Below are 14,660 nucleotides of genomic sequence, written 5' to 3' on the forward strand. Positions count from 1 at the left end.
GGGTCTCTCCTGAGGTTCGCCTCCTGTGCTGGGCTGCGACTCGTGGATGAGGCTCTGTGCGGGTACACCTGCCTCTCGTGTTGATGCTCTGCGGTGTCCTGGTGTTCTCCTGGTGTTCCTGAACGTCTTCCGTCCCGGTGAATTCGGGCTTGGAGAAGTTGAGGGGTGAGGATGAGCTTCAGTTAAACAGAGCAAGTACAGCAGGGAGCCATGCGACGCTCTTCGCGCTTTGCTCTCTACCTAGTCTGTTGTCCTCTCGGTGAGGCTTCCAGAAAGGATGCTAATTAAGGGCAATTTGTTAGTCATTTATGAGCATTATCTGGTTCCCATGGGCCGGAGAGCGCTCATCAGAGAGTGACTGTTGGTCAGTGCTGGTTGACCCGTTGGATTGTGTTGGTCAGTGTTTGTTGTGGCTTTGACAACACGCAATAAAAGATGCGTATTCAAGTCCATTACTGACCCTTTGAGATGTACCTCAATTTTCTGACCCCTCGCATGTCTCTGTCTTTTCACCCTTAGGCCACTACTCATCCTACTTACAAACTTAACGATTGCAGTAGCTAGAAATATTTCCCTAACGTGTATTTTCAATGTGTGATTGTGACCAGGCTGGCAGAACTGCATCTGAACTCTGCTATGACAGTGTACGGAGATGAATTTTTAGCTCTGGACTGTTGAATATTTTTAGTCAGGTGGTGGATTGATTCTTGCAGACACGTTTATAAATACGCAGCAATAAGAATGGAAGTGGTAAGTGCCCAGATGGTTAATATTTAAAATACATTTCATGGGTGCATTAGGAAGTAGAAAATAACTGCAACGGGCTTGTTGTTATTTGCCATAATGTCATTGATTGAAATGTGGCTTGGGGAAAGTTCCTTCCACGTGTGTATGTGTTTGTGTTGCACAGGGCGTTTCCAGACACGGTCCTGTGCCGTCCCAGCCTTCGGGCTGGTGAAATCTGTCACTGCAAAAGGAGGCAGGTGCGGAGTTACCGGTCCTGGTAGAGGTGGGGACAGGCTGTGGTGACACTGGTGTTGCTGACTGTCGCCCTGTGCCTCTCTCAGCTCCCTCTCTGCCAGGAGCTGGCAGCTCCAGGGCCCCTGGGCGCCCCAGTGCCCGTTCACCTCTGCAGGGTCCCCTCCTGAAAAACTTGGGGTGAGGCTTCACCCTGGCATTGGGCAGGGTGGCGGAAGGGAAGGCTTCAGATTGCACAGCACATAGCTTCTGCTTGAATGCAGTTACCTGTGGGGCTGCTTTTGACACCTGATACTGCTCTAAAAGAGAAGGATGAGGAGGAATTAGCTCTCCTTGACTTTCTGTAATGTGTTTTCTTTGAACCTTGGACAGTGCTTTGCACGTTGCTTCTCTGTGTGATCAGCAATCCCTGCTGCTGGTTATGGAGCAAGAGGTAGCGCTGGGAATCATGCCCTGGCAGGAGTAGTTGAGGGCAAGTGTTAGAATACACTTTTTTCCTAACACTTCCTGTGATCTGAATTGTTACCGTCTCCCTGCGATGGATAAAATATAATGCAAATCATGTTTATTACAAGACAGAGATGTAACCACTGAATGTACCATATCATCAGGGTCAGATCCTGATGGTTTTACTTGTGAGTAATGCTTTTAACTTCCGTTGAATTCATTTCAAAGCACAAAAAAAGCACAATCAACATCATTTTATGCTGAGAAACAGCCTTCAGACAGAAGAAATTTCATCACCTTCTCTGCACATACTGCACAGGGTTTGACCACTCCAGGGCCCTGTTCTCGGATGTTTCCAATCACTAGTAGCTCAGACCACCTTCTCACTGGTGGAGTAGGTAAAGTAGTTGGAAAAAAAAAGAAAAGCAGTCCCCATCCCTGGAGGGGCTGAAGAGTTGGGCTGATCCCGTGCTGAGGGATCTGGTGGGGTTGGGAACTGTCAGGGTGAGGTTCATGGTTGGACTGGAGGAGCTTCAAGGGCTTTTCCATGATGATTCTGTGATTCTGTGAAATTTCTGTCAGGCCTCTCCAGCATTATCCCCTTACGCCAGCTCAGAGTCTCTCTGGGCCCTCCCGGTATCTGTTGATAACAGTATGTCGCCTTCCTTCCTTGCTTCTGCCCGTGGTTGGCTGTCGGGTATGGCTAATCCTTGCTCGCGACTTCTGGCCGTTGATTCGGAGTGGATAATGCTCCTCTAAATGTGGTTATTTCTCTCTACTTTGTGAAATAGAGCTTGTTTAGTAATTTGTAACTGGCACTGTATTTTACACCGCCTCTGAGGGAGTTATTTTTTGATCTCGTTGTTCAAACCAAGCCCAACATCCGATAGTGTGAGCTGAGTGGGAGTGGAAGCTTTGTGCTGCAGCAGGTACCCTGCAGGTGAGCTCCTGGACCTCCCCGCGGAGTCCGCGTCTCCAGGCTGACGCTGGGGTGCTCTGGGCTGCGGAAGGTGGGTGCCCTGGTGTAATGAAAAGACACGAAGCAAAAGGTGGAGCAGGTGAGGGATTGAGAAGTAACGACTGGTTAAAAAGATCTGTTTTGTTGATTTTGCAAGTTTAATGTGGATTTCTCTTAAAATTCTCGTCTGCAGGAAATTTTTGAGGTCAGGGAGAAGAATGCCTTTCAAAAATTCCTTGTTTTTGCCCGTGCCAGTATAGCTGTATATGTTGTGTGTTTGCTCAGCTCAGATGTCAGAATAAACTGGCCAGTTCCTGGTGTTTCAAGACCTTCATACATCATTAGTTCGCTGCTTTTCTCTTGCTCGCTTGATGCTGCAGTGAGCAAGTGTTACTGCAGCAGTAAGGGAGCGGGAGAATGCTTAAGTTGAAAGAGCCCGTTCCTGTTAATTAAAACCAAATTAATATGGAATTATACAGTCCAGAGCACGCAAGAGTAACAGCTCAATGGCCCTGGCAGCGGTGGGTTTTTCTCGGTCTGTTCGAGCGCCCTGGCTGGGCCAGTGCTACAGGTGGCCTCTGGACAGGCTTTGCCAGACAGGAGGGGGCTGCGCTGGCCTGAGGCCCCACACACAGCCTTAGCGCGGGGTCCGCTCCCCGCAGGCTGCCCCGCGCTGGCGAACGTGGCCTGGGCGTCCCGGGCCTTCGTCTGGGAGGGCACATGCTGTGTGCACAGAGCGTGGCGCGTACGGCCGCGGGGCTGGGCTGTCCTGCGCGGGGCAGCTGCGCCTCTGACAAAATGAACGCAGCTTGGGCCTGAGCCTTCGTTTGGCTCTTTAAAATTGCAAAAGGGTTTTAAGCCTTGATCGGGCTTGCTCGGGGCCCTGTTTGACGTTTCGAAAGGAAACTCGGTGTCCTGCAGGAGCGCCGAGGACCAGCGTGCTGCGCAGCGTGGGCGGCAGCGACAGCAGCGTGCCGGGCTCCCGGGCCCGTGCTCCGGAGCGGGCTCACAAACCCAGCGGCGCGGAAGCGGGCTCAGCCCTGGCACGTTCCCTGCTCTGCGCTGTGGCTGTGCTGGTGTCCGGCCTGTCTGTCCAGGAAACCTTCCCCTCTGCTAGCGGCCAGCTCTGCTCATGGAAAAGGGCCTGGAGCTCTTAGTGGGGCTGGTGCAAGCGAGCTGTAATGGGAGCTCCTGTGAACATCCATTTTATTGTTGATTTGTTTGTAAAGGTATCTCTGTGCATTGTCTTCACAGATGACATGCCTTTTCATTTCTAGCTAGTGTTTGGTTATGCAACCCTTCTGTGTTTAAAATTTCTGAACTACTGCTGAAGGCAGGGAGAAATCCGAGCTAATAATCTGAGCCAGACAAAACCAAAACACTGATGTGTTTGTGTTGTCAGTCCATCCGCAGCTTGTTCCTACAGTAGTGGTAGATATAGCAGTACAACATACGGTTCTTGGTTATTTTCAGCGTAATGATATCTAGACAGCTTTTTTCTAAGGAGGAGAAGTTTAAAGATAACAGACCTGGGGTCATCTGTGGAAATGGCACTAATAGTAACATATATCTCCATCTGTTTGCCATTTACCTTTTATTTATTTGCTTATAATCTCTTTGATCACTTTCATCCCTGCCTTTATTTGTGTTTTCAAGGCTGTCTTGGGGATGGTGTGGGTGGAGGAGCCAGCACTTCTTGTTGATTTAATTTAAAATTCATATGAGGCTTGCTAACTTCATAAACCCTAGAGAGCTTAGAGTTCTTCTTGATACATTGCCGTCTCCTGCGTTACTCCCAGACTCTGCAAAAATACTGAAAAGCAGAATGCACTGCAAAGCGTAAGAGAAAAAACTGAATGGAAGCTGCTGGGTCTGGTTTGGGGGAGACATGTTGCCCCAAGCTGGTAATAAAATCTTCTAGTAAAATCATGACATTCTTAACTTTATTTTCTCCTCTTTGGTTTGCTTGGTGGCAGGGCAGCTGCTCTTTGTTGTCACAGGTTATTTCACAGTCATCTCGGGGGTTGCTCCAGTGTCTCACCTGCTGCCACTTGAGCTCGGGCTGGGTGCCTGTGGTGGCAGGGGACCGGCGTGCTGGGGAGATCTGTGCCTCCTCCTCAGAGCGGCATTAAGGCAAACAAACCAGCTGAGTTCCCGTTCCCGTGGTGCAGGTAAACCTTAGTCTGGCGGGCGTGTGATCCTGGATGAGTGAACGAACTGTGCAGCTGCCACGGAAGAGTATTAATGTTGGCCAAGGTGCAGGGAGAGGGAAGGATGGGCCTCGCTTAGGAAGTGCCAGCCTGGGTGTGAGGGCTGGGATGTGCTTTTGTGCCTAATGCTGCCGACCCCACTTCTGTCTGTTCTGTTCTGGCTGCCAACAGGGTCCAGCTAAGCCTGCTTAAATACTGGTATGCAGCAAAATAAAGGTGTGTTGGTAGTGTAGCACGAGACCAGTAGCACTTCCACTGCGAAAGTAACTCCAGGAGAAGTGAGTTTAGTTGCAAAAGGGACAGATGAAATTTTCTGCTAGAGGTGGTCTGTTTCCTATTTCAGTAGATATTCTCAAACGGTGGTTGTGGGGCTGCAAACCGAGAGAGTGACGTTTTTAAAGGCCACAAAACAACTGTGCAGAAAGGTTTGTGTTCTGGGGGAAGGATGGTTCCAGTGAGCCCAGTGTGTCTGGGGGGGAGGATGGTGCTCGGGATGGCTGGTGACTGGTGCCAGCTCCAGGAGGAGGATTTGGGGGGAGCGCTGGGGGACACATCAGGTTTTGTGAAGGCTGCCAAGGCCTTGTCTCCTGCTGTCCTTCACAGGGCCAGCAATCCTCTGTCAGCAAAGCAAGCGGCATCCTTATCAAGTTACGGCCTTGGAGCCTGTGGTGGGACTGGAGGGTAGGAGTGGCCTTGTGTTCCCCCCCACTGAAATCCTGTGAACGTGCGAAGGGCTCTGAGGGTTCGGGGCAATGCAGTGTGTGACGTACTAACAAATACATGAATTTCCTCTCTAAAAATGTGCTTCTCTGCATGATTTGACTTCTTACATTGCCATTTCATTTTTTGCCCTTAAAACACTCTTTGCAGGATGAACTTACTGCAGTGAACGTGAAGCAAGGCTTCAGTAACCAACCTGCCTTCTCTGGAGATGAGCATGGATCTGCTAGAAACATCGTCATTAATGCCTCAAAGGTAAGGCCGGGCTTTTCCATCCGAGTGTGTTCACTGAGATTGGAACTGAGCTGCCAGGGGTTGTACTTGGTTCCTGACTGCTTTGCTTTCTAGTCGGAAGCCTTCATGTTCAAGTTAGTTACAGAACTAATATAAGAACGCTGAGCTACCTACTGATACCAGTCTTCAGAGGAAAACATGGATGCCAAGAACAAACCAGAACTAGCACACGTCACTGTAGAAGGGACATTTATTTGCACTCCCATTCTTTCTTTGCTTCACTCATGAAGGCAGCAGTGCCTCCTCCCCTGGAAGCCCCTGGTATTTCCACACCTTTAGCTTGCTTTGGTCTTGCATCTTTTTCATCGGGCTGTTTTCTGCCAGGAGAAACTGGTTGCTGAGGTCCAGGTCTCTTGGAAATATATTCTTGCATTGTTTAGTGAAATTTAGCTTAGCTCTCCTGTGGTTTGGGGTTTGGGGTGTCTTTTTGAGAGTCAAAGAAGTGTGAGATACAGAAGAGCAATAAAAATCACTAGTTACTATCCTCCAAATTGAATATAAGAGCTGCTTAGAAAAAAAAATAAATTCCAGTATTTCTTTGAGGAATCTGTCCAGATTCATGTATGCTTTTTTTTTTTTTTTTCCAGACAAAATAATTTTCTGTTGTTTGACTTTTAAAATATATAACTTTACAACTTATTGGAAAACACAAATTTACTTACACAGTGATGCTCTGTTATTTTAGCAGCAGAAGAGATACAAGGAAATGACAGGGTTGCTATTGTTGAAATGTTAAAGGTTTTCCTGTTCCATTCTTCTGATCATGTTTTCTAGAATTGTTACCTGCAGGCACTTTCTGTCTTATATTTTAATTATTTGTGTTTTGGGTATTGAACATAATGGTTTGAAAACTAAACCAGAAATTCACAAGGAAGGGCTTAATTATTTGGAAGATTTAAGCATAGAATCACCAAAATAAGTTCAGTAACTCCTAAAAGCTTTTCATATATTTTAAAATTACCCAGGTATGAATGTATTTACTAGAAGATCAAACATTTTATTCTTACTGACAGGCCTGAAAATTAATTTCTATTACAGTAATTTTGAAAAGTAAACAAGCTTACATCAGAAGTAAAATCCCTATTGAGTTTTTTTCTGCTGTTTTGGGATTGGAAGTACTGGGGAGGCAAATCTTGCAAAGCTTTCCACTCTGGAGGTATCGTGTGGTAGTGGAGGTGTTCTAAACAGAAGGCAGAACTCTTCCTAGCTTACCCCAGTCTCTGAAGTTTTGCCTGCTCTAACTGATGATGGCAAGACAATGGGTGGTGTTCCCGTGACAGTGTGGTTTGTTCCAAATCGAAGTGAAAATCGTGTATTTACACACTTCATGCCAGGGTAAAGCGTAGAAGGGGAGTGTTGGGGATGCTCTCGGGGTGCACTGAACGGGGGCCCATCCATCTGCCGGAGGGCTGTGGCTCTGGGCACGCGCGGGGACCCAGTCTAGGTGGCAGCTGCACCTCTGGTGTCTCGGCCTGCTCGCCTCTGGCTCGGTTTTGCTGACCCGCAGCTTGTACAGTGACAATGCACAAGTGTCGCACGGGCGCTTAATTGTGAATTCATCCCCTCGCTGCAGGGAATGGCCACGTGGTCATGTTGGATTGAGAGCCCGGACTGGAGCGGCTGCGTCTGTTCAGGTGGAAAGCCTTTGTGCATTACTGTATGGTAGATGCCTACTTACTGGGTTGTCATATATGTTTTGTCTTTTTTCTCCCACCAGATTGGCGCTTACTTTAGCAGCATACTCGCGGAAAAGCTAAAACTTAACACTTTCCAGGACACGGGAAAGAAGAAACCACAAGTAAATGCCAAAGACAACTACTGGCTGGTTACTGCTCGGTCTCAGAGTGCAATTCACAACTGGTTCACAGATTTAGCCGGCAGTAAACCACTGACTCTTTTAGCAAAAAAGGTATCAAAATACTCCTTCCTCTCTTACTTGGCTATTGGATTGTACTGGCTCGGGCTGTAGGAGTAGGGCGGTACGGCTGATGGTGCTGGATGAGGCGCAGTGCTGGGGGCAGCCGCGGCTGTGCAGGGTGTCCCTGTCCCCTCTCTGCAGGGAGGGTGCCTGGGCGAAGGGGAACGTCCCATCTAGCTGGTAGAAAGTTCCTCTGAGTGCATTTCAGCTCAGGTGTGCTCATTTTATGGACAGCCAGATTCTTTGCCTCTGTGCTTCCCTTCAAGGGTCTCTTTCTCAGGTGAAGGAACAGAAATTCTCCTGTCTGGCAAGGAGACAATCAGCTAGGAAGCCAGTGCATTCATAAAAGAACCTGCCTGCTAACTCCAACCCCTTTGCCTGCTCTTCACGTTTAAATTTGTATTTGTATTAACAATCTTTGTTAAATGGTCTTATTAGTTGCATTCTCGTTGAAGTTTTCATTAAGGAGAAGAGTTTCTGCTTTGTAGCAGTCTCTGTATAACTGGAGAAGGCAATTCTGAGCTATCTTTTTGGATACAGCGTGCTGTTAAGAACAGCAGTACCAGATAAATTTGAAGTGGTCATTAATATTCATCCAAGGTGGCGTCTAGAAGTCAGTAACAAAGGTGCTGCTATTCATGCCTTTCTTTCCTGAAGCTCTGTGCACAAGCAGCTAACCTTACGGTATCTGGGAGATATTCTGAACTATAAATGAGACTGACAGAGGGAACTCTTATTCCAAGACTACTGAGCATAAATGGATCAAAATAACAGAAGGTACAAGTTCCACCCATTTTGGTCTGTTGCTGTGCAGTTGTTGAGGACCAGTAGAGCCACCAGAAAAACAAGGGCTTCACACCCTAAGTTTCTCCCAAACTTTCTGAGAGGTTAACTTTGTGACTAGAAGTGCTACAGAGACTTCTTTCATAAATTTTCTTCTAAATAACCAGATTTATAAACCTGCTGATAACAGTACCTAAGGACGTTAAGGCATTTGTGCCTCCACTGGCTGCGAAATATCTTATTCTCATATATGATGCTTTAAAAATGCATTTTAAAGTGATTCTAGCTTCAGGCAGAAAGCTGTAAGGATTGCAGTGAGCAGATAAGGTGACTCTTCGCCTGGGAGTCTCGCGAGCCAGCCCCGTTGCGTGCGTGGCCAATGCAGGCAGCGTTAGCTGGCCAGGCTGTTCCCTGGCACGCTCTGGTTGTTGTGGGCACCAGGGAACTGGTGGTGTCTGTGTAAGCGAACCCTTTCCCAAACCCTTGGTATGTCGCTGTTTTCCAGAGGTCCTGAGGATCAGCTCGCAGGACTCTCTGCACGTTGGGGCCCTTTGGCTGTGTTGAGGTTTCTAGTGGCCCTTGGTCTCTGTGCAGGGGAAGGTGCTCCCGGTGAAAGCTGGGGGGAGTGTGGGGCAGCGTCTCTTTTTTGTCAGGCCGCTGTTTTCATGTGTCCAGACAGAGGTGGTGCTCGTGCAGCTGGTTCCCGGGTTGGCGAGGGCGTCTGCTGCTCCCCAGGTGCCGCGGGCCCGAGCTAACAGGGGGTGCCGGCTGCTCTCTGCTCTCTGTGCTCTAACTTCCTTTCTCTTTCGTTTCAGGTTCCTATTCTCAGTAAAAAAGAAGATGTTTTTGCTTACTTAGCAAAGTATTCTGTGCCGCTGCTGCGAGCGGCATGGCTGATCAAAATGACATGTGCCTACTATGCTGCTATTTCTGAAGCTAAAATCAAGAAACGCCAGGCCACTGACCCAAATATTGGTAAACAAACATCTCTAATGTCTAAATGCATAACGATAGCTGAAGGGGCCGTCTCCTCTTGTTCATGGCCTTGGTGTTACCAGGCATCCAGAGAGGAATCTTTGTAGTGGGAAGGGGAATAAAAATTCTTTTGAATCAGTTTCAGTTAGAAATGTGTGTCAGAGTACCAAGTGCCATGCAGCATAAATACTGCCCTGCTGGCTGCTGCTCCTCCCAGCTGATTCCTCCCTGAATCCCCAGGCGCAGTCGGAGGGGCGAGTGCGCTGCCCCTTCGCCACCGGCACCGCGCTCTGTGGGGTGGGCAGGGTGGCAAAGGCTGGGCTAAGGTCACTGTTACTGGGGAGGGAACACAACTGCAGATCTAGAAAGCCTGGGATGAAATGTGAATTTCAGAGCTTGCTTTTTAGAACGCAGGTGGCAATGTATTTATTTTAAATACTAACCTCAAATGATGCTGTCTGGCACTGAGCCAGCGGGCCACGCAGTGAACACCTTGAACACCTGCTCAAAGGTACTTTAACTATTATCAAAGTTGTAGTTTTACTCTCACAATTAACATACGCTACCTACAGTTTTTCTGCTGTCTGGAATGAACGCTTTACTTCTTTGTCCTTGAGATAATTGTGCTCAGAGCAGATAATTTCACTGCCGATTAGCAGGATCTCTGGATTGCTGTGAGAAATGTCTGCTTCTTCCTGCCAACTCAATCTGTTGTTTCTTTCAAACTTTGCTGTGTTTTTTTTTTTAATATGTAGACTCATAACACCCATTTTCACTCTGAATTCCTAGTTACAGCCCCCAAAGTTTATTTTCTGTGTTTTAGCAAATATCTTACATTTGTTTTTTGGTGATAGTTTTAAAAATATTTTTACAAACCAGTCTGATTTCTAGAGGCAGAGAGAAAGGGGGAGGCAATGCATGTGACTGGCAGGAAGGGAGGGAGACACCTGCCCATCTGCCTGGTCAGGTCGGTGCCTCCGCTGGGGCGTGAGCTCTGGGAGGCTGCGGGGCTGGGCTTGCTCCGCCGTGCTGAGGGCAGGGCTGCTTTGGTGGGGGATCAGCACAGTTCCCCACTCCTCCTTCCATGTGTTCAGGCTCCCTTGAGCTGCTTCGGTGTTACCGAGCAGAGCTGGGTGACTCGCTCTTTCCTTCTTCAAATTCCCCTCCCGTTCTTTGCACTGAGGGCTGCTGAAACAGCCCCTCCTTCCAGCCTCTCCCGTGGTTGTCCCTCTTCTCTTGAACGACATAAGCACTTCTGGGGATAGACCCGAGCAGGGGAGCAGGCGGTGAGAGCAGGCTGATTGCTTTCCTAATCCGTCACGAGTAGTGCTGCAGGTTGGGGGAGCATCTGCGGCTCTCCAGAGGGGCTGCAGCGGTGATGCTGTGCACCAGGACCGGGGCTGATCCTCTGCCTGGCACACGAACCCCCGGGTGTAGTTAAACACCCTCCTTCCTGCTTGTCTGGGAGTGGGGGAGGAAGGAGGAGGTGAGGAAAGCTAAGGTTGTCCCCTCTGTTGCGATAAATTGATCTAGAACTGGTTTGCTCTGGCTGGAAGTAGTAACTCTTTAAAGTAAAACGAGTTTATGCTTGCTGGGAAGGTGTGGGGCAGGGGTGTGGGTTGGGGGGCCGGCAGGGACCCCTGCTCTGGCTCTGCTTCAGGCTGGCGCCGTGGCTGCACCCAGCGAGGGTGAACAGGACCAGTAAGGGTCTGTGGGCTGAGGTGCCCCTGACTCTTATCAGCCAGTGTCCTGAGGTGGGTTACTGAAGATGACATCTGCTGTCCAAATTCCCTGTTCTGCAAAGGTTGCTGAGAGCTTTTCGGGAAGTAGTTTGCTGCGTGTTACTGAGCAGCCTTTGACAGTTCCCCAAATGTTTTGTATCTGTGCCTCAGGTAGCAGAAAGGCAGTTGCATTGTTTCTAACTCAGTGGCACTGAGATATTGGTAATTGCTTTGGGAAAACTATTCTTTCATACTGTCACATGAAATCAGTTTGAAGTAGTGGATTTGGAATTGTTTTTCTAAAAGTGAGCAAATGTTTGAGGTAAATGTAGTTAAACTGCTCTGTGAAAACGCTAAAACCCACTAGCTTAATACAGAAATTGCAGTGGATTTGGATAGGAAAACATTTAACGTATAGTCTGTGTATGTTGACAGAGCTGCAAAGGGAAAAAAAGAGTGAACGTGTTAGCTGAAGTCTGAGGTGGGTAGTAAACAGCGAAAATAGTTGTGTTTGAGTGGTAGTTCCTGCAGCTCTGACAGCAAACAGGCTTAGGTTGTCAAAGCAACTGCATTATGTATTCATAAAAGAGTGTGCTCTTCTCAAATACGCTGCCTGCTGATTAAATACAGCTCTGTCAGATGTTTGTCTCCGAGACATTAACAAATACCCTCGGTTGTTGCAGCTACTGTTAAGAGAATGCACTCCTTGCGATTCCTCTTTCCCCAAAGCTTTAGGTATATGACCAAGCAAGTTTACTTTTTTCACTAATTTATCCAAGTTACACTATATCCAGAATCACTGCTGAGCAGAGAGAAGCTGATCATTTTTAATAGGTTTGTGTATTTGCTGAAGAGCACCTACTGACTTACCTAGGACAAAGGGAAGATAATCAGTCGTAGTGGCAGAGCTCTGCGCTGTGCGGGTCACTGTGACCTGAGAAGGTGCTCTTCAGCTTTTGCATTCTTGTCAGTGAAAACCTGGAGGAGATGTTTGAGTGGTTACAGAAAGAACAGTTTTGTATCCCATTGCTCTGCAAAGTCCCGTGGAGTTTTATGCTGGCTGTGTATGGAGAGGGAGGAAAAGGGAGTCAGGGTCTGGGTGGAAGGGAGTAATGAAGTGTATTTCTCCATTTCAAGGCAGTTTTGAGGCCGCACGCTGAAGTCTGATGGGAGCGAGGGGTGACTCCCCGAGGCACGGGGGTGTGGGGCTGGCCCAGCTCTGCCCCGGGCCCCGCGCCCAGGGAGCCCCCGCCTCAGCACCCCGCGCCCCTGCGCCAGCGCGCTGGGGGAGTGTCTGATGGCAGAGGCTGTGTCAGTTGGGTCCGTTCTCGCTGTGAGAGCCATTCTTGTCTTCCACCACCTGAAGTGTTCTCATTGTAAACTTCTTTTGCAGAATGGACTCAGATTATAACCAAATACCTTCGGGAGCAGCTGGCAAAGGTTGCGGAGTTTTATCATGTGGCTTCCAGCCAGGGCAGCATCTCCACAGTGATGCCTCAAGAGATGGAACAAGCCCTGAAGCAGTGGGAATATAATGAAAAATTGTCATTTTATATGTTTCAGGTAATATTGTAGGAAGTGCATGGATTTTTTTTTTTGAGGTTACCATTCTTGGGATGTTCAATTTTAGAACTTAGTGGTAGCTTTTGTCATAAGACTTGCATAAATTGTAAATGCTAAATAATTTTAAAGGTTTGCTTGCTGAAAAAGCTTTGATTTGCTTAGTATGCTTGATTGCAATTGCAGCCATGTGCTCAATTATTCTCAATTCTATATTATCCCATCTTTTGAGGGTGCTTTGAATGGTTGTGGATCAGGCTGAGGCCCCCGTGGCACGTGAAGCCTTGGCTCTTAGAGTGGTTGCCTGGCTGTTGTTTTCCACGTGTTCTAAGAAACAAACTCTGGTTGTTTCTACCCAAGGACAGAAAGAGCAGAAGGGTTGCTGGGAGGGAGCTGCCCACCAGCGGTGGCTCGGGCAGGGTGCTGCTGGCAGTCGCTGCCCTGTCCGTAGGCTGCGGTGTGTGGTGAGGGCTCTGTGCTGGGGGGACAGTGAGAACTAGACCAGAAATGAAATAAAGGCTGTCATTGCACACTGCTTCTTCAGCGCTCCCGCTTAATATGTGATGTGATGTGCTGTTTTAAATCCTTTAAGGAAGGAATGCTTGAGAGACATGAGTATTTGACGTGGATACTGGATGTTTTGGAAAAAATCAGACCCACTGATGATGATCTGCTTAAGCTGCTGTTGCCGCTAATGTTGCAGGTACATGTGTGTTTTAGAGCCAAAATCAATATAAGTGTGATTCATACATGTTAAATGATTTTATTATTTGTGGTGGTAAAATATGTATGGACATTTTTACTTAGGACATTTAGGGAAACATATTGCATGGTGAGTGTTTGGAAATTATAAACACCTTAAAAATGTTCATGCTTTATAATCCTTAACTTGAACTGGTAGAAGGATTCTGTTACTGTAACTGGTCCTGGAGGACAGATGAAATTTTTAAGAGACAGAAGTATGGATTTACATTTGAGCTGTTCTTTTATTTTTTAACTTCTGGACTCTTAAATATTGGAGGTCATCCCTTCTAGTTTATGCATGTTCAATGTTAGATTGTTACAGAAAGCGAATACATGGAGCAGACCGTGTAGTAAACAACGCATTTTTTTAATTTCAGTATTCAGAAGAGTTTGTTCAGTCAGCTTACCTATCCCGTCGCCTTGCTTATTTTTGTGCCAGACGCCTATCTTTATTGCTAAGCGATGGTCCTAACCTTGTAGCCGCACACTCTCCTCACATGATTATCGGAGCCAGTAACCCTCCTCTGGCAGCCCCCAGCCCGCCGGCTGCCGGCCCCGTGGTGAGCCCAGTACAGCTGGCCTGCTCAGATTTCCTCTCCTGCCCTCAGCACCGTCCACTGGTCTATGGACTTAGTTGCATGCTGCAGGTAGGCCAATGCTCTCCTCTCTTCGTTTCCAAGGCCAGAGCCAGGCCGGTTATTGGCAAGCGGAGTGTTTTGGGTGGGGTGGGGTGCGCTACTTGTGGTTAGAAATGTGCCTGTTAAAGGGCGAGGGCAGAGTGGGTCAGGGGAGCGGGCGGGCGGGTTCTCCGCGCCCAGGGAAGCGTGTGCTGTCCGTGTGTCCGTCCGCACCTCTGTTGCGGGACGGAGCGGCTCCGTGCCAGGGTGGCGCAGCCCGTCCCCTGCGGTGAGCCTTGCTGGCGGCGCTCTGCGTGTCTGTGAGCCCCGTCCGTGCGCGGCCGGCGGAGCCGCTCACACCGTGCCGCCGCCGCGGAGCCTGGCCTTGCTTCTTCTGCCGTCACCGAGGCATGGTGCCGCCACAGGCCGCTTCGGTTTGGTATTGTCAGGATTTTATATGGCTGTATCAACTTCCAGAGTGTTTAACACCATGGAAGAGAAGAGACTGTTCGCTTGTCCTTGTTGCTCAGCAATAGCGGAATTGTCAAGAGAGTAATTATTTTCTGAAAAAGGACTTGTAGGATGAGCTGTGGTTGTTTGCCTTCCCGAGTGCTGACTGGTGAGACTTCCCCAAAGCCTCCTGCCGCTGCCTGTGCCCTGGTTTGTCTCCGGGGTCGTGCGGGGATGGCCCGGGGGAGGCACCGGCCTGAGGCCGGCAGGGACCTGCCAGGTGAC

General features: G+C 48.6%; 1 protein-coding gene across 1 annotated transcript in view; it reads left to right on the forward strand.

Moving 5' to 3' along the window:
* The first annotated feature begins 741 nt into the window (after positions 1 to 741).
* The window catches only part of MED12L (mediator complex subunit 12 like), a 132,244-nt gene continuing 118,325 nt past the window's right edge, over positions 742 to 14,660 (forward strand). Inside the window, exons 1-7 of the mRNA XM_026854942.1 lie at positions 742 to 750; positions 5,464 to 5,568; positions 7,325 to 7,516; positions 9,124 to 9,283; positions 12,398 to 12,567; positions 13,157 to 13,267; positions 13,686 to 13,955. Of these exons, the coding sequence (XP_026710743.1) occupies positions 742 to 750; positions 5,464 to 5,568; positions 7,325 to 7,516; positions 9,124 to 9,283; positions 12,398 to 12,567; positions 13,157 to 13,267; positions 13,686 to 13,955 (1,017 nt within the window). The remainder of the gene's footprint in view (positions 751 to 5,463; positions 5,569 to 7,324; positions 7,517 to 9,123; positions 9,284 to 12,397; positions 12,568 to 13,156; positions 13,268 to 13,685; positions 13,956 to 14,660) is intronic.

This window comes from Athene cunicularia (genome assembly GCF_003259725.1).
Source record: "Athene cunicularia isolate RWA chromosome 9 unlocalized genomic scaffold, athCun1 chr9_part1, whole genome shotgun sequence".
Classification (NCBI taxonomy): domain Eukaryota; kingdom Metazoa; phylum Chordata; class Aves; order Strigiformes; family Strigidae; genus Athene; species Athene cunicularia.